Source organism: Chelonia mydas, chromosome 1 (assembly GCF_015237465.2).
Source record: "Chelonia mydas isolate rCheMyd1 chromosome 1, rCheMyd1.pri.v2, whole genome shotgun sequence".
Classification (NCBI taxonomy): Eukaryota; Metazoa; Chordata; order Testudines; family Cheloniidae; genus Chelonia; species Chelonia mydas.
The window spans coordinates 143,753,680-143,773,137 of record NC_057849.1 but is presented as its reverse complement, the minus strand read 5'-3'; the positions used below and the strand labels follow the sequence as shown (position 1 = coordinate 143,773,137).

General features: G+C 38.8%; 1 protein-coding gene across 1 annotated transcript in view; it reads right to left on the bottom strand.

The window, feature by feature from the left end:
• The window catches only part of IL1RAPL1 (interleukin 1 receptor accessory protein like 1), a 1,127,211-nt gene that overhangs the window by 430,105 nt on the left and 677,648 nt on the right, over positions 1-19,458 (bottom strand). Inside the window, exons 4-5 of the mRNA XM_043538004.1 lie at positions 15,462-15,648; positions 11,638-11,791 (exon numbers count right to left, since the gene is read on the bottom strand). Coding sequence (XP_043393939.1) covers positions 11,638-11,791; positions 15,462-15,648 — 341 coding nt within the window. The remainder of the gene's footprint in view (positions 1-11,637; positions 11,792-15,461; positions 15,649-19,458) is intronic.

Below are 19,458 nucleotides of genomic sequence, written 5' to 3'. Positions count from 1 at the left end.
ATCATTACAAACAGACTTTGTTACGTATACTGCTCTACCGATGGAAATAGGCTATACATCTCTCCATCAGATGGAGTTTGATACTTAGACATCTTTGTTCTGATCCTGCAGGGAAAAGTCAGTGGGCGCTCTGACACTGGCTTTCACCAACATAGGACCAAACCCTTTGCCAAGTCAATAATAGGAGATTTTCAAGCAGCAATATTTTTTAAAGGATTTCATTTAAAGAAAAAACTGCACTTGACAATAATTTACGCTTGAAAATATGTATGTTGGAAATATGAAATTAGATTTTTAGTTTCAACATTTGATTGTTTTCTGTGGTCTTATGTATACATACTTATTTTCATACCATAAAATGCCAGAAGCTTTGAAAGGAAACTCCCCTTTCCCCCCCAAAAAAGACCCAATAAAACTTAGGAGGGGAAAAACAAAGGTACTGATAATGAACCCTACTATTGTTTTCATACAGCACAACATAAAGTGTGCCCTAAGCTTTCAGACCTTATGTACAGTTACTGTGTTTGCATGCTGACAGAATCTAGCTCCACAAAAAGGCCGAAATACTGTGCTGTGCAGCTATGCTATATGCACACAATCACCTGAATACTTTAAATACCTTGTTTATTGTTTATTAAAATGCAGTCCCACTTTACTCCATTGGGAGTATTCTGTACTCTGTACAGTTCAATTATCTACAGCTTTCTAAGAAGGGGAGGAGAAATGATAAATGATACTATAGGACAATGTTGCATTAGCATACTCAAAGGAAACATAAAAGTAAAATAAAGTCTTCTGATTCCACAGGAATAATTCAAAACATTTAACTACATTTTAAAAGGTTGCTTAATAAGCACCTTGGGTGTCTTAAGAATGGATTTATTTAATTTTTGTAATATCTTATTCAGTTTGTGGGTTATTAGCCCGGTACATCTTTAGTATTCTTCAACACTACCATATAGCTACTATATTATATACACATACCAGTTTCTCCCACTTTGTGAATAAATCTGACCTTACTGACTTTGTCACACAGTATTGTTATACCAATAAATAGCACCATGGCAACAACATCTACTTAGAGATCTTATGTTTTAAAGTTTCAGTTTGAGTTGTGAACAGATATAAACTGACTCAGACAAATATGAGAAACAGAAACAGAAACAGCATTTCTCTAAATAGTTTGAAAGTATTGCTGAAAAACCTTTTGGGCACACATGTATTTGTGCCTCTCGGCTTTCACTTGACATAGAAAATGCAGCATATGCTTATGAACATAGCCATCATTTTGCCAACCATCAAGTTATGGACGAAAATAAAAGAATGTAGCACAAATGCAGGTCTGTTTACGTAGAAATACACGGCGTGTCTGCTCTGTGGTAGTATTTCCAAAAAATCAATTTCTTCATCTTTGGGTCAAATAAAGAAATACAATGAAATCTGCTACTGACATTTTATCAGCACTTTGCAAATAACAAATCCCTTTAACTTTCATTCACATCATAATGTCAATACTACTGGTAGTGAATAAGACACTTTGTTTAAGAAAAGAGAGTTCACCCAATGAAAAATCAATTATGTGGGTCTGCTGGACCTGACAGTGTAACTGTTATAACTCAGATATATTTGTTCACTACATTGACTGACATTCATTAACACTGTTTCAGGTTTGCAGGTCCCTTGAATGCAGTGGTACATTGCAGATAAGGATGGCACAAATCTGCTTTTTTGGCTCTTCAAACTAACTGGAGTATTCTGGGTTTAAAAATGTCCTAATAAAATGAAGCTATCATACGTTATGTTCCATTTTAATACTGTTCACAAAACAACCTATAGACCCAACCACTTATTTCTCCCCAGAAAATGCGCAATCAGTGAGAGTGCATGCCCCAGAGCTATGTGAAAAGAAGTGGGGAGTAGGAATCAAACACTCAGTAAGACCACTGATCAGGATTAGGGTGGCAATAGTGATGGCAATGGCACTTAAGCAGAAATCAAGACCTAGAATATATCTAAACCTGGAGGAGAGTGGGACCAGATAATCGAAGAAAAGGAGGCATTATAGACAAGGAAGAGAATACAATGTATAATTAATAAAAAGACTCAGCTTCTAATAGGAATAGCAAATCATTAATTGCATCACAGAGGTAAAGAGACCAGAAGGTCATCATCAGCAAAACCAAATCATCCTTAAATTATACATCCTTCCTTCTTTGCAAATTTGCCAAAGGTGTTTTTAATACACATTTTCTACATATAACCAATAACATGCATCTCTCATTACATTTGGTCTTGTTTTTTTCAGTAAGGTACATGGATCCCCGTGTGAAGTTTTCTGCATGTGAATCTGGGGTGTATATGCTGCTACAGCCATATATAAGTACATTAACTGAACATTTATAGAGAACCTTTTTCATCAAATCTGTGCAGAATGTTCTGATTATTATTTCTCAAATGCACATAGGGTTTTAATTTAGCTCCTTGTTTTTAGGCACACAGAAATTATTGCTCTATAAAGAAGATCGCTAATTTCTAATTACTCTTTAGCCAGGAATTTGTTATACCCAGAAGGATTTAGTGCATTACCAGAAGTGCTGGGATGATTTTGTGAGCATCCTGCTTTCATAATAACTCTATTGTTTGCTTTATATTTTATTACTCTTTTCACAGAATAATAAATGTACAGTAAATAGAATCTCTCTCTCAATATATTGTAGAGCTGAATTAAATGCATGATGATTGTGCATCAGGTTAATTAACAAAAGGAATAACCATCAACCCTGATAATTATAGGATCAGCTGGTGCATCAGTCCAGGACTGAATGGTTAGTTCCTGCCATTAAATGTAGAAACTACATAGGGGGAGTAAGCTACTCTTCAATATTTATTTTTTGGTACTTAATACCTACATAAAATAAAGAACCATCTCAAATAATTAATATAAATAAATGAAAGAGTTACATAATCAAGACTGTTTATAAGCTAAAGTCACTGAAACAGGTTTTTTGCATTTCAGGAACTAAAACAAAACAAATGAACCAGCAAAACCTAAATTCACAACATTTCAGAAAAAAAAATGAATCATAGTTTTCCCGTCATTCAACTAAAATATAGATCAGCACAAACTGATTAAACTTGAACATCCCTTCTTTCCCCACCAAAAAATCCCATAAATAGCTGTTTAAAAATCTCCTAAATCATGTCGGGCCCAAATCTGACCAACTCTAACACTAGGGAATATCACTGCATTGTAAACATTTTTTGTTTAAAATTTTATGTTTAAGACTAATCTATCACCAATTTTAAAAAAACAAACCAAAACAAAACAAAAAACCCACTGCATCCCAGCAATGTTTTTCTTGTGCTGAGACGATAAAGTCTGTCAGACAGCCAAGAGAACAGAAGTTAACCAACAAATCCTATTACTACATCAGAAATGATATAGCCAGTGATGCTGATGTGATAACCAGAAGCAGAAAAAGCTTTTTGCTTGCAGTCCATAACAAGTCGGAAAAAAAAGAAGTCGTTTTTAATCGGATAGAAAAGAACGAACTGGTAGGGAAAGGCATTTAAAACAGTTGTGAGCAAATTAAAAACACTAAAGGGCATCTTTATGTTTAAGGTGTTTCTTCGGCTTTTCTGTGTGACCCGCTTAGAGGACTGAGCCTAAAATCACATTGATTTAAATGGAAGGTTTAGCTGCTTCAGGGCTGCGGGTTTGAGCCAACAGTGTGCTAAGGACTGGGACTCCCTGACTATTTCAAATACTTTAAACAATTGCATGTACAGTGAATAAGCAAGTACATTATTTTAGACTGCAAAACTTGTGATTCACCAGTTCACACATTTGCATCAGCTCAGTTCTTGGTCTTGATGAGACTAAATGGTGACCCAGAATATGGTAATAATTGCAAGTGCTGACCAGTTATATATGGAAATACTTTTATATATAAAAGCAAATTATCAGCATTTGGTAACAGGGACGAACCATAGGTCAGGATTACAGATTTCAAATCTGTCAGTGTTACTAAAGCCAGTGGATGGAATCCTGGCTCTACTGAAGTGGAATTCAATGGGGCTAGGATTTCACCCAGCATCATTATTCTTTCAATGAATGGAAATGTTCAGACCTAAGCCTATCAGTGTATAGATTTAAGGCTCAACCAAGTATATACTTATGCAAATGAGTAACTTGAGTCACATGAATAGGCCTCATGAAGTCAATGGGACTATGGATGTGAGTGATATTACTCACACAAATAAAGTGTTTCCAGGATCTGGTCATTAAATTGCATATGAAGCAAGGACTAAAATATGCCTGCATACTGAGGTTAGTTTACATTTACTGAGGTTAGTTTCCTGTGTTGAAGTTTTGGCTTTGTCTTGCAGTCAATTAGCAAATAGAAGGGTACAGGAATTTAAAGTTTGAGCTGCAGGCCATTGTACTGTAGCTGAAAGAATAGGTGCACAAAGATGGTGATCTGGGGGCACGGTGATTTTGCACATTTGAAAAAAGCTATTGCGAATTTTGTTTTGTTTTGTTTTGCTGGTGTTGCTGAAATATGCCATAAAATATTTTGCAGATAGAAAAGGCCGAGGGATTGACTGAAAGTCAAAGTGTACTTGGTTTGCTATGACGCGCTTTTCTTGAGATAGATCTTAACAGAGCCAAATCCCTTTGAGACATGCCTGGGGAAAGCTGATAAAAACTGAGGGCCACATACTGACACCCTTACTCATGTACCTTACACTATATATTTCAATGGGACTACTCCTCAAAAATAAGGCACTACTTGATGCAAGGGTAACAAAAATTGACCCTGAAAAAAGACTTCATGATTAAGGCCTAGGTGATTAGCTCTGGTATCATTTGCAAAGGTACTAGTACTTCTTACTCTTAACTGAATGCAAAGAAAAGCATTAATGTAATGCTAAAAGTCACAAAAGGCCAGGCTGGAATTGCGTATATTAATGTTTAACAGCAAGGCTGATAGGGCTCGATTGCGTATCCTGTATGTTTTATGGTATACATTTTACAGGAGAGACTTATTCTTGCAAAGGGATCCAATGCACAGCCCCTTATGCCCAGGTTGATTCCCTTTGACTTCAATGGGACTCCATGCTAGCAAGACAGATCTGCACTTGCAGATACCTTTGTAGGATGGGCACAATGAGATATAATATTAAACTAAACATTTCAAGTATAAATCAGGATCAGAAAGTGTTTATGGCCCATGTTGTGTTCTGTGGCCAAGTTAACCATACTATCTAATTCTGGAATGTTGCTAGGAATTAGAAACATGCATTTTTTAAAAAAATTCCAATTAATAAATAATTTGGGTGATGCTATTCAATCTGAAGGTATAAATATTCACAAATACTCTAATATAGAGCAGGTTTTCCTTTATAGATAAACCTATTACACAAAACCCCGCAAAACAAATTGTTTTGTTTAAGTGAACATTTCTGTTTGTGATATGCTATTAGAATAAAAAAGTATCTAATTTATCATTTTCAATTTAGATAACGCTTTCTAAAACAGATGTCACTGGAAGAAGGAAATTGATTCAGATTGCTTAGACAGTAGCACATTTCTGATAGGAGATAGAGATCTTTTCACCAGCAGTAAAGAAAAATCAAAGGGAAAGGAAAAGAAATATGTTCTCACAGAAAAGTAAATTTATCTGACATAAATTTACTGTATACTACTCCAAAGGGTACATAAAGTAAATTAACAATTATTCTCAGTAAGAAACAGGCACTAAGTAGTGACTGAAGATGTGAACCTTCTACCAATTGTGACAAAGCTCTGTCCTTGTCTCTGTGTTAATATACACGTTATTCAGAGCAGCAGCAGTGAGAGCACAATTCACATTACTAGGTTCGGACTTTGACAGTGATTCCCCATCAGAAGTCTGCTTGGTGTGGGAAAGAAACAAGGGCTGCAGTGCGTAGAAAAAGAATAGAAGGACATAGGGCTCACTACCTGCTGTCTGCTGGGAAGATGTGGGTCTAGGCAGAAACACGGAGGTAAGGAAGCTGAGCCACTATTATGCCATAATTAAAAAAAAAAAAACTACACTTAGGAGGATTTGTCCCTAAGCAGCTCTGCAGGCTGCTGGCCCATTTCCCACATTGCTAGTGTCAGCTCACAACACGCAGGCCCCATTCATCCATCAAAACCTTTGTGAAGATGTTCCACCTTCTGCAAACCAAGGGAACGCATAATTGGAACTGCAAATATTCACCAGCTGGAAGGAAGGAAGGAGGAGCCTAGAGCAGTCAGATGTAAAATGACTGTCCTAGGGCTGCAGCTGTTCCCCCTTCCTGGACATAAATAACCAGCTGTTCAAAAAAGCCCATTGGCAAAGGCTCCTACAAGATGGTGACCCGAGCAATTCAGTGGTGACCAGACAACCACAAAGACAGCAGCTTCTAGGGAAACAGCTGAATTCCCAACTTTCTGAGGCCTGTTTGGAAGACATCATGAAGTCTCCAGGTTGGAGCCAGGGTGTGTTTGAAATAACTACGTCCTTTGCTTTCCCTTAATATCGTGTTTCTAACATTAAAAAAAAAAAAGCAGCTGCTTCTTTTCCCTAATGCTTAACACCAGCACATCACACATCCTGTATCACAGCTGATATGATACAATGCAACGGAAAGCATACTTTTATATCATGCCAAATATTATGCTCAGTAATACTCAGTATTCCATGTGAAGTGGATGGTACAACAGGTAGAAGAAACAGGATAGCGGTGTTCTCTTCAAGGCTCTGCCACAGACTTCTGAGTGACATAAAGCAAGTCCCTTAAACCACTCCATTCCTCATATTACTGAGGATAATACCACTTCCCTACCTCATGGAAATTTAATGCTTATTTCATTAATGTTAACAAGATGCACAGAAACTATAGTGGTAAGCACCAGAGAAATATGTATAACTAACATAGAAAAGTGCTTTCAAAGTCATATAGGAAAAGAGGATTTAATTTCTTTTCACTATAAATATGATTTACAGCATCGGTCCTTCATTTATGTGACTGTGTATACTTCTGTGATATCTAGTATGGAATGTAAAGTTAACATAATAAGTGTAAATAATAGAAAGTGATCTTTTAAAGCTCTTACAAGTTAAATACAACTGTACCTAGTCTTTCTTACTTATATTTCCAAGTCATCACATTTTATCTTCTCCATCTACATTTATGGCTAATATTTCTTTTACTAGGAGAGCAATGTACCCCTGCCTTAATACTGTCATGTATTACCAGTCAAGAAGCTTTCAAGAAAATCTCAATTTTTACTATGTTCTCAATATATTTAGATTGTATAATGTGTATCCACACATGTGCACACTCGCATGCGCACGCACACACACACACACACAGCCTTGATATCATATTTCCCCTTCCAGTATATCTATTTTAGGAACTTACATGGCCCCCATTACTGTAGTATCTAAGGCCCAGATCCTCCAAGGTATTTAGGTGCCTTATGCACCTAAATACCTTGGAGGATCTGGCCCTTAATGCCTCACAATTTTTAATGTATTTATCTTCCTGACACTCTTGTAATGTCAGGAAATGATACTATTCCCATTTTACTGATGGTAACTGAGGTACAGAGAGGCTAAGTGATTTTCCCAAGCTGACAGGGGAAGTCTGTGGCAGAGCAGGAATTAGGTGCTCCGAGTTCTAGGTTAGTGCCCTAACCACTGGATCATCTTTCCTACCCCATTCAGCCAGCAAAAGTTCATCATCCTCTGGAGGTCTAAACAACTTTGCTGTTTCATTATAGAACATAATAGTGTACAGAATACTGAACTTACTAGATACAGGAAAGATCAGTTACAATATAGACATTTCATTTTAAAATGTTGTTCTTATTAAGTAACTTTATCTGCATAAAACTAGATTTCCAATAGCCCTATAATGCGAAAGATGGATTTCAATGTAAATTGTTCACAGCTGACCTATTCACTCTAAAGTGATGCTAGCTGCCAAAACCTTTTTTACCCTGTTGTTCTGACCTGGGCTGTGGACAGCCAAAATGGAATGAAAATTTTATGTAAATAGATTTGACGGAAACTTCCTGCAATTATGTTTCTCCACCCACTGCCTGATTCACCTGGCAGTTAGATGAGAAAAAAAACCCAAAACTGCGTGTGCATGTTTTGTTTTAATCCACTTCTGCATTTGATTTAACATGGCCCCCCTGTCGCCAACCAGATGACAATCCCTTTTTTGCAACATTCACTATTTTACTTGATGATAGAAAAGGTATTAATATAAAGGTCTAGATCTTTATCCTCAGCTTCAATGGAATTATAGTGATATTCCAGTTGAGCATCTGGCTCATGGATTTCACATAACACATTCTGCACTGGATGGAAATACAATACACCCCAGAAGAGTTCTTCCCACCACAAACAGAGGCAGGAAGCCTAAAAGACAATATTTATTAAACATGAATGCATACAAACACACAAACACCAGAAAATAACCACACATTTGCTGCATCAGAATATGGAAAAATAGGCAGAGGAATAGTTGTAGATTACGGAGAGTCACTAGTTTCCAGCTAGATGTGCTAATCTTACATAATAAGCCTGATCTTGAAAATACAAACTGTAAAACTAAAGCAATCTGTATGGGTTAAAGATATCTGGAACATCTGGGACAAGTTAGGCAAAGCAGCTCGTAAAAATGGTGCGGGGGGGGGGAGGGTTGTCTCATAAGAACTACTCTCATTGCTCTCACTTTCTGAACACCTCCATAATTTTGGATTTGACTAGTTGTAAGTCACAAAGGGCTTAGCATAGAAACTTCACAGTATTAGGACTGGTTCTTATGATTAGTTTTTGGGGGAGGTAGATTTGTTAATGGAATTAGCTGCCAGTAGTGGTTCCATATACATTACAAACTTCAGGAGTTTATAAATGATGCAGGGTGATAAATGGGGGAAGAATAGACAAGGATGAAAGGAGTCTCAAGGAGGATGAGTGAGGATAAAAGGGTTATATCAGTGAAGAAAAGGGACCCATCTATCAGTCTAATAGTCGGCCCACACATATATTCACTTGATATGCCCTACCTCTACATATGGTGGGGGAGTGCTTTTAGCTAGTTCATTTATAGCTAAATTTAGTAAAAGGTGTCAACTTTATGTTTTTAATCAGGATGCGACATTTATTCTCTGACTCCTGAATTCAAGTCTAAGCTATTTTTAAACACAACAGAAATAATCTCACATAAATTGCAATGTATGTCACTTGGAAAATAAACTCTTTTTCACCAGTACATAAACAGAACATAAGACATATTTAATTTCTGCATGTCTTCCTGCCAAACACGTGTCAAATAATAATATAACATGGTTACTGACTGTAGCCTATGGCATGTATTAAAAGACGAAAACTGATCATAATACCAGTGTATCTATTTCTTTAGCTTAGTCACATAAATATAAAGACAACATGCAGAACCACAGTAATACCAAAACAAATAAACTTGCTAAGATGCTCTGCAACAAATTGGTTCTTACATCTTCCCTGGTTGTCAGATACAGAAATCATGCAGCTCTCCTCGCTTAATCTCATTCATTTTAAAACACTTCAAAAGTAAGCCAAGTCTCTTCTTGAGTGGTCACACTTTCATTTCACATTAAGTATAGAGCTTTCCCCCAGAAACTACATAACTGACGAATGAACATTCTTTATCACAAATTATGTGAGTGCATGTCTTCATACTGCTCTTATTCCTTTTTCCTTTTTTAGTAGCTGTAGTTTTAGTCTGCTTCAAACAACACTGCACACCAAATTTACCAGTAAGATATATTTTTGCAGTGGAAGCACTATTCCAAAGTGATTGAGAGAATACTGGAGGGCTGAAAGATTATGTACTACTCAAGTGCATAATCATACATTGAGAAGATAATTGGAGCCTTATTTTGAAGTAAATTAACTACAGCACTCCTCTATCTCTGCTCTCCTTCAGGAGAGTCAAACAGGGTATATTGATATTTACTGTTAGCATAATCACTAGAGAGTAATTGCCTGCTTCTAGTCACCAAATAAATCAATTTCATATACAAGAAAAAATATGAAGAGAAACTGGATATTGTGCTTAAAGAAAACATGATTGATTGTCTGAATTTCTCTCAAATCAACACACGGTATGATTTCCAGATATATAATTGACTAATCTAATAAGTGGAAGTTACAAATCATGAGGTTTACGTTTAGTTTCTCATATTTTGGGTGGGAGCAGTGCAAGATGGACGATACTGAGATTCATTAGCACATAAGAAAACAAATTTCTAATAAACTCAGAAATGTTTCCACAATTGCAGATCGAGGCATACTATAAACACAGTAATTAACTGCCAGGTGAGATATACATTTATATTGGACTTAGCAGAGAAACAAAGAGAACCTGAAGTGGATATTTCTGCTCTAAGATTCTTTCTTTGTATGTTTTGTTTCCTACTCCAAACACACTGCCACTAGCTTCTTTTTTTTTTTTTTTTTTTTTTTTTTGGTGTTGCTGAGGCAACTAAGAATCTATTTCACCTTCAATCCCCAGGGAAAACCTAAACTTTGCCAGCTATTAAGGAATGTTGCATTGGAAATGACAAGTGCACTGCAATCTGAAGACCCAAGATATAGTACATATATGATCTCCCAATATTACCAAATAATTCTGGAAATCAATTCAATACAGTTTTTCCTTGGATAGCGCTGTGCCATATTCTTTCTAAATTAGGACAGGCCCTTGTGATACTGAGGTTTGGAGAGGACGGAACAGTTGAAAAACGGTTGGACTAACCCTTATGCAGAAAGGTTGTTTTCTGGAATAGAGTATATTGCTATTACAGTACGTGCAAGATCAAATCATGATGTAACTTATGTAGGATGTTGAATGTTTTAATGTAAATTATATTAAAAGCATCTTTTCCCCTGTCACCAATGTGATGTTTCAGAAGATACAGCCATCATAGGATTTTTTTTTTAATTAGAACTAGAGCTAGATGGATGTGGAATACATGGAGTGAAATTCTGGCCTTAATGAAATCAGTCTGAGTTTGCCGTTAACTTCAATGGGCTCAGGATTTCACCGTTAGTATTCACAGGTGTGCACAATATGATTGATATGCTGGATGGTTGTGCCGGTGGGCCTGATGGAGAAGAATCATGGTAGTATTCCTCTGGAAGGTACCTCCTAGAATGATGCCGCTCTGACATAGCAACATTAATTCTAGAAGTGTTGCATTCAAAAGGCAGCATTCCACAAACAAATATAGTGGGCTCCATCATGTTATTTTCTGCCATAAATAGTATAGCTTCCAAGCTACCTATCCTACCAAAACACTGAACGCACTCTCCATTTCCCATTCAGAAACCTAAGCTGCCTACAGGTCTCTAAAACAAGCCCCAACCCAGACCTCATTCAGAGCGCTGTGCACACTAATTGGAACTTTGTAAGATTGTTTGGGCACATCACCTAGGCAACAACAATCATCAAAACTTTTGTCTCTGGCTAAGTAGTTGCAATGTATATCACAAATGACCTAAAACAAAAAAAGGCAATGTCATTCTTTACAATATCAGAAAGAGATATTAGGAGCCTATAAATTACCTGTAACTGCTAATTCTGTAGTTCTTCTGACAACAAAGATTCCATATTTTAACTCACAAGTGTAATTTCCAATGTCATCTTCTCTAACCTCCCGGATGATGAGAGTGTCCTTTTTGAACACAATACTCGGTCTCCATGTTTTTGCCTTGCATTCCTGTTCAAAGACAATATAATACACCCATGACTGAAGTCCTTGTATTTAAACGTAGTGATTATTGACAACACTGCCCAAGACAAAGAGCCTAGGAAATGGCTTAGATAATTACTTATGACATCTCACATACACTGAGTTGCCCAAATATTCTACTTCATTGAGTCACATGAGAGCTGTCTAGATGCCAGAAAGGCAGGGAATTTATTCCCTTAATGATGGTACTCTGAAGTAATATTGTTGAAGAGTTCCTATTCTTCCTATCTAATTAATGTTGTCTCTGGGACAATTACATATACAGAAAACTTTTATCTTCATTATGTTAATGACAGCTAGAGGACATGGGAAGTCATTGTAAAGCAATAATTAATCAAAAAGGAGGGATGCAGGAGTGAATGAGAAAAAAAAAGGAGGAAGCAAGTTGCATCTCCATACCTGAAAGCATCTTAGAATTTGCTTTGAAAGGTTTCACTTATCAATGATCTTACTATTGACTCAGTGAGATAACGCAATGTCTAATTTGTACTATTTATATGTACACAAAATATAACGTGTCCCAATTTTAATGGCTACTGATAGAGTTGTATGTTTCATTCATACTGAAATATATTCTTTTTTCGTTGTTTGATAAGTGGGCCCATCCACTAGGTTGAAATTTGTTATGGTCTAAGAATGTGTGTATGTGTTGGCAATTTTTACTGGTTCCCCCTTGTGTGGTTATTTTTTTTTTTCTCTTTTTTTAAATTGCCTTAGTTAGATTTCAGATAATTAAAGTAAAACATGATATAGCTGCATGCTTTTGGATATTTTTCAGTGATTTCCAAACTTCTTCATCTTTCTAAGAAATAAGTTACAGGCCAATGGACTAATGTCCTTGAGACTTTTGATGTAACAGTACAAAATAATCTGCTCATTTTGCCCAGCATAGCAGCTTGCTGCGTATATAGCATATAGGCTAGTTTCATAAATGTCATTCAGACTATTTTTTAGAATAGACATATGTCCATGCACATGAAAACCCACAATGGTCTTTTATGAAACTTTGCAACCTACCAAGGGAAAATAGTTTTTGACATTTTAAATCCTTAGATACGTATTCTATTACATATTTTAAATATTATGTAAGCGGGGGCATAGTCCCGCTACTGTGGGGAACTTTCCTGGCTTCTGCACTACCCCAGTGAAGTGGGCTAGCGAAAGGATCTGAGTCCTCGCTCCCACTTCCTTTACCCAGTGGCCTCCCTGCCCTTGAGGACTCCCCTTCCACTCTCCTGCCTGGCAGAGTCCTCGTAACCCCACAAGGCTGGGCCCAGGATTCCTGGGGGGCTCGACCCCCAACCCTGCTGTGGTCACCTAGGACAGGGGCTAGGGTGTCCCCACTCCGGGGTACTCTCTCTGACCCACTGACCATTACATACAATTTAAAGTAAATGCAAGTTATTTAATCAACGATAAATTTTAAAAAGAATAAGGAAAAATGGGAAAGGTTAAAGGAAACACATTAACCCGCTCTGTGGCAGGGAACATCACAAACAGTGTCTCTGGAACATCAGGGCAGTTCACAGTCTGTTCCTTGTAAGTCCCAGGCCTTCTTCTCAGGCCCTGGCTGTGCTGTAGGGATGCTGTGGGTTGGAGACTTGCTCTGGTGGTGGCCACACGCTCTCAGGCTCTAAGTGGTAGGACCCTTCTTCCCAGTGTCGTCCCCACCCTGTCGGGGTTACGATCCAAGCCTAGCCTGCAGAGCCTCTTGGCTGACGCATCTCCCTGTGCTGGGCCCGCTGCCCAGGGTCCCCATCCGTCTCCCCAGCTGCTCACCGCACCCAGCTCCAGACTGCTCCAGCTCCACCACTCTGTCTCAGCACGGCTGCCGCTGCTCTGCCTCCAGCTCCCTGGGCTGCTTCTTTGGCCCCTCGCCTCTGGTTGCTGCAGCTCTGCTCCCAGCACAGGTCTGCTCTGCAGGCTGCTTCTGTGACTCTGCTCTCAGCACTGACCTGCTTCGTGGGCTGCTTTTCTGGCCCCTCTGGCTCTGGTTCCTGCAGCTCTCCTCCCAGGGCAAGTCTGCTCTGTCTGGGCTGTGCCTCTGGCTTTGGGGCTGCAGCTCTGCTCCCAGGACAGGGTCTGCTCTCTCTGGATCTGGCATGGCTCTGCTCCCCAGCTCAGCTCAGGCCCCTGCTTTCTCCTTAGCTCGGCCCCACTCTGTCTGACCCAAGCAAATCCATCTCACAGGGAGGATGGGACCTCCCTGGCCTCCTGACTCCCTGATTAGCCTGCCCGCCCGTCATTCAGGCTGACCTGGAGCACTGGCCTCTCCCCATTGTTCCTGGGGACGAGCAGTTTAGGGTCCTGATGCCCCATCGACCCTTCCCCCTTTTTAGTACTGGGAGCTAGCAACTAAAACACCCCCACTGAATGTTAGTAAGGGGGCAACAGTCCCCTTACACTTAGATAGCATATTTCAGATGAAGCTACTAGTTGGGCTACATAATTATTACCCTACATTTTCAGAGGCAGTGGCTCAGCCAGAATCCTCCTAGATTATAATTCTTTATAATCACTGGACAAGACAGTGTTATGTACACTATTTACAAGTACCCATAATGAAGCTAGGTAAATCTGTATGTTTTTATAATTAGAAAGCATACTGAAATATGTTTCAACTGGAAAATTACAGTTAATTATTCCTGTATACACAAACTTATTTCAGGTTTACCTATAAGATCAGAACTATTTTGGTTTATCCAATAACTAGGGTACTTTAAGAAATAGATCCTACAAGGTGCAAAGTGCCTCCTGAAAAGTGCTGAGCACCCTCAATTCCAACTGCAGTCAATGGGAGCTGCATTTAACAAGCACCTCGCAGAACCAGGGCCTAAATAACTCTCCAGAAAAGCAAATTAATGCACAATGTTGAAATAAAGTTATCAATAAACCATAGAGAAATATGGATATTTTAAGTGAAAGCTAATTTTCTCTCTGGGACATTGTTATTTCCCTTTTCCTCCCATAATTGTACGAACAATGGGCAGATCACAAGCCTTAAACCTGAGTTTTTATTCTTGGTGAGATTTGAAGTTTTAATATTATTGAAAACATGGGATTCTTTTTGAATTGTATGAGGTACAATTTAAATTGTGCGTGCAAGTATAAAGTGTGCACAGCTTCTTCTTCAAATATGTTTTCTCTTCATATCTTTCTGAGTGAATTTCATATTTGGAAATTGAGGGTTCTAATAGCATGAGCTTGAATCTGGCATAGTGCACACAATTGCTGTCTGCTTCCCCACCCAGCCTTACCAATGTGTACCATACCAGACCACCCTGATAACATTTTTTCTTTTCCAGTTTTGGACTTTTCGGTTGAAAGAGGACCACCAAGTATTTGGTTGTTTTGTGATACAGCTAGATGGCAATAGGAAGATACCAAATAAGGAATTTTCAGTGTTACCTAAGAAAGCATTTGAATCCTTGCCTCTACAGCTAAAAGGCTAGTACATTAAAACACTTTACCATCTAGTTCCTTTTTCATCCTATCCCTCCTTGTCTTATTATTATTGCATCTTAAATCCATCCAAGCTGTATATCACGTCCAAATAAAATGTTGAGATTATTGAAAATGAATCAGAACTTGACAGAATATTTTGTTGAAGGCAACAGAAGTCTTCTGTATTCCTTACCTTATACCACAGGATTTCAGGCTCTCTATAAGGAATTAAAAAATCCTCTATGTCAGGGCACGAGATTTCCTTGCTTTTGCTAAGTTCAGCTTTTTCAGAGTACTTCATCTTTGAATTGTAGCAGAGTCCAGTGTCATTTTCACCCACTGTCAGCGAGATGGAGACTTTCATACAGTAAGTAGAGTTTCTGTAATATAACACAAATAAAAATAATGGGTCCAGTGTGAAAAATAAATCCCAGTCACATGATTGTTTTCGATGCAGTTATATTCATTGTAGGCAAGAGAGAGAGAAAAATCGAACTATTCTTGCTTTATGTATTGTGTGTGTAGTCCTTAGTTATTCAGGATAGGCTCTTCTCTTTCCAATCCCCACCTCAACCACTAGATTTTAATGTAATAACAATAACTGGCCTGAATCCACAAATGAACCCTTTCCTTTCCTCTGAATTCCCTTCCCTCCATCATTATAGTCCATACTGTTTATTGGCAGGCAACTTCCTCCTAAGTAAAGGCCCAAAAAAAGCTTCATGCACTAACCGGCAAAGCACCATAATCATCCTTCTGCCAAACACTATTACAACAGCTCTCTGGGGTTAACAAATCAGTCTACTGCACAGCAGCCTGGTGTCACATTGGAACTTTGGGCATCACACCATGAACTGGAGTGTTAGCACCCCCATTCATCAAATTTAAGCAGGTTTTCAAGTGAAGCAGTAATTAAAAATATAGTTTTAAACAACATTTGATTAAAAATCAGACATACGGCCCTTCACTCCAAAGAAAACAGTTTAATCTCAGTGTATTTTAAACTAGAGGACTACCAGTTTGTTTACCTTAGCCTCTCATCTCCATATTCCCAGGCCAAAATGTTTCCCCTGCATTATCCTCAGCTTTCATTAGCTTGGGCTCTGTCCTGCAACTTATTACTTTCCGTTGGTGGCCATATGTTGATATGCCAGACAGCCAGAGACTGTGGAACATTGTTTTGTTTTCCTGATTTCACTATGTACTTTAATTAGTCTCAAAGACAAAATGACTTGAAAGGATTTATTTTTTCATTTTGGGTTTCCAAATGGGCAGGATGAGAATGTCTAAGGTTGAGTACTCTCTAGGAGTACACTGTGACAGTGCAAGCATCTTCCCCTACTAGTCTGTAAATGCATTTGACCCCTAATCTGCTGAAAGTGGTTCCTGCAGAGAGCACTAAGACATTTTTCCTTTACTTATTTTCACTCTTAGACTCTGTGAGATGACTGCTGATTTACAAGAGTCTAGTGTATATCTAGCATTGCAGGCTGTCAAAGATAGCTGCATTTTCAGATTGCCTTTAGATGTCTTAATACCTGTTTACTCTTTCTGTTTATCAGGAAGTGATTAGAAGGCTAAAAGGAAGGAAAACAGCACACAAAGAGCACCACAGCCTCATTTCTAGAAGAAAATGTAAATCACAAAGGCACTATTTATTAATTACTAATAAGAATATCATTTCTGAAAGCACAGTAATTCTGTCAATGACCTTAAATCATGCATGTCTTTTCTGGGCAGGAAAGGCAACAAATATAAAATATCTTCCCTAGAATGGAGTCAGCTTGTACTCCCATCCTTGGAGCTATCTGATGCTTCCTGTGTATACTTGTGACTGGAGTTGGTAAAACTTCTGTATCCGTAGCAAACAATTTAGTCATTGAATATAGATCATTCCTAAGACACAAACTGTCCTAAGTTGTGACCTAAGTCTGCCGATATTGGGGTTTTTTTTTAATCTTTTCTATGATTGGATGACCTAAGCATTGTCAGAAGAAGGGGGGCCAAAGCAATTCACTGGGGGCACAGATTTTCTCGCTGTCACAGTGGGAGTATGCTACTGGGAGACAGGTAGAAGGTGATAAGCAGGCATAGGGAGTATTATGCTGTGTATATCACCACATGCTTTGAAAATTCTTTCCTAACAGAGACAGAAGGGAAAATCACTTAACCTGCAATTCAGCTTCTCTAAAGATACCAGCTAGGCAGGAATCTCACTCTTGGTTCACATCTCTCTGGAACACATCACTTCAGGAGATGTCCCTGTCTAAGAGTTATTTTTTCCTTCCAAGATAGGCCTGATCAAGAGCCCTGTCCTGCTGAGCATATGCCAACATCAGGTTCCTCAGGAGCACCGGAACAATCCAGCTGGTTCCCTTCTGACTCCAGTCAGCACAGGAAATGGTGTCTCTAAGCTTTAGCCAGTGCAGCTGCCCTAGCCGGTTAGGGCCTCGGTACTCTTTCTGGTCTATGTTCACAATAACCTGGTTTGCTACAGATCACATTTTTTTCATTATTTTCTCTGCCATTTCTTCCCTAAGGTTCCTTCTGAGGCAAGTTTGAGGTTTCAATCTCCCAGCTAGTCTTTTCCTTGGCTCCCAGCAGAAAGCACCATGGGGATTCTCATGTCAGCTAAAGTCTGGACTTTCAAACTCCTTTCATGATATTCTGGGCAGAAAATGCAATGAAGATCTCTACATTTTATGATCCTGTTTAGGATGTATCCTAGTCTGGGTGTATCTGTGGTTTGAGGAGAGATGTGGCACCTCAGTGACTCACAATTTAGTGCATAAGCACTTCAGTTCAAACTGAGTCCATCTGCCCAGATAAAGGATGGGGTTCCAAAGTGCTGATGCTCTCAATTATGAAGTGCCAAGCCCAGAGTCCAAGGTGCTGACATGTCTAGGCTGGGATACTTAGACAACTGTATTCTATGATGTAGGGTCCCTCAAAAGCACTTTCTACTGGGAGCTTGAAGCAGCATAAAAGGAGCATAAAGATTTGGCTGCCTTCACATGACATGTCTCCCTCTATGTTTTTTCCACCGTGAGCCTGAATAGTAACAGCACTGACAAGGTGGCTCATATGGCACTCTGCCAGGAGCCCAGGTTGCATCCAGGAAATGGCCAGTCCGGCTGTAAGGAACTGTAGAGAAAACAGAACAAAATAGAATGATGTGAGCCAAAGAAAACCAGTTTAGTGGGCTCAGAGAACCAGAAAAAGATAAAAAATCAGTCAGTCCCTAATGGCCTGAGGCAGTTAGATCTGCAAGGCAGCAACTCCAGCAGGGAGGTGGTTTGTTGGCTGAGGGCAGCTGGACTAGAAGTAGGTGGAGCCCATGAGCTAAGAAAATGTGTATCATGTAGCAGAGCCTTCAAGTTAGCCTACAAGTGCCCCAGAGGGTCAAGAATCTTAGAACTGGGGGAGTTTCCTATATGACTCTCACTGGAGGCACTAGAGCAAACAGAGTCCTGTACCACTGGTAACTTTAGAGAAATTGTATATTCCACTGGAGACCAGACTGTATTGTTTGAATAGAACAGTTACTGTATTTACTTTTGTTTTTCATTCTTCACAAGGTAACTGCATTTTGTGCAACTTCTGTATTCACTTGAGCTGACAGGAGGATTGAACCCTGGACCTTCAGCAATAAAAGAATGAGTTTCTACTGTTTCAGCTAAAGCACTAAATTCTGTAATGCAAACCAGTCACAGACAGACATCACTGTGACATTCCCCTATGGTGTTATCTGGAGAGTTTTGCCTGGGCTTGTTTTAAGCCATGAGGACACATTTTCAGCCTCATAACTATATACATGAAATTACAACCTATAACATTACTATAACAACAATGTTCAGTGCATCATGAGCCTTCCGAAGACACCCAACATGACAAACTTTGCACTGGATACCACACAATCATTTTATAAGAATGAACATGAGGGTGGCTGGGTGTTCCCCACAAGATACACAGTGTCATTTGTGGCCCTGCCACCAGACAGGTATGAAAACCGACACTTGGCTGGAGTGGGTTACACATATAACTGCACAGTCCTATTTGCAAAGGCTGCATATCTTTATCTTTCTCATTTGTCTCCATGGCAAGTCTCTGGCAAGGGGCTTAGGGAACTATGTTAACTGTCATATTCTGTATATAACAATATTTTATAAAGCCTTTTTGGAGCAGAAACT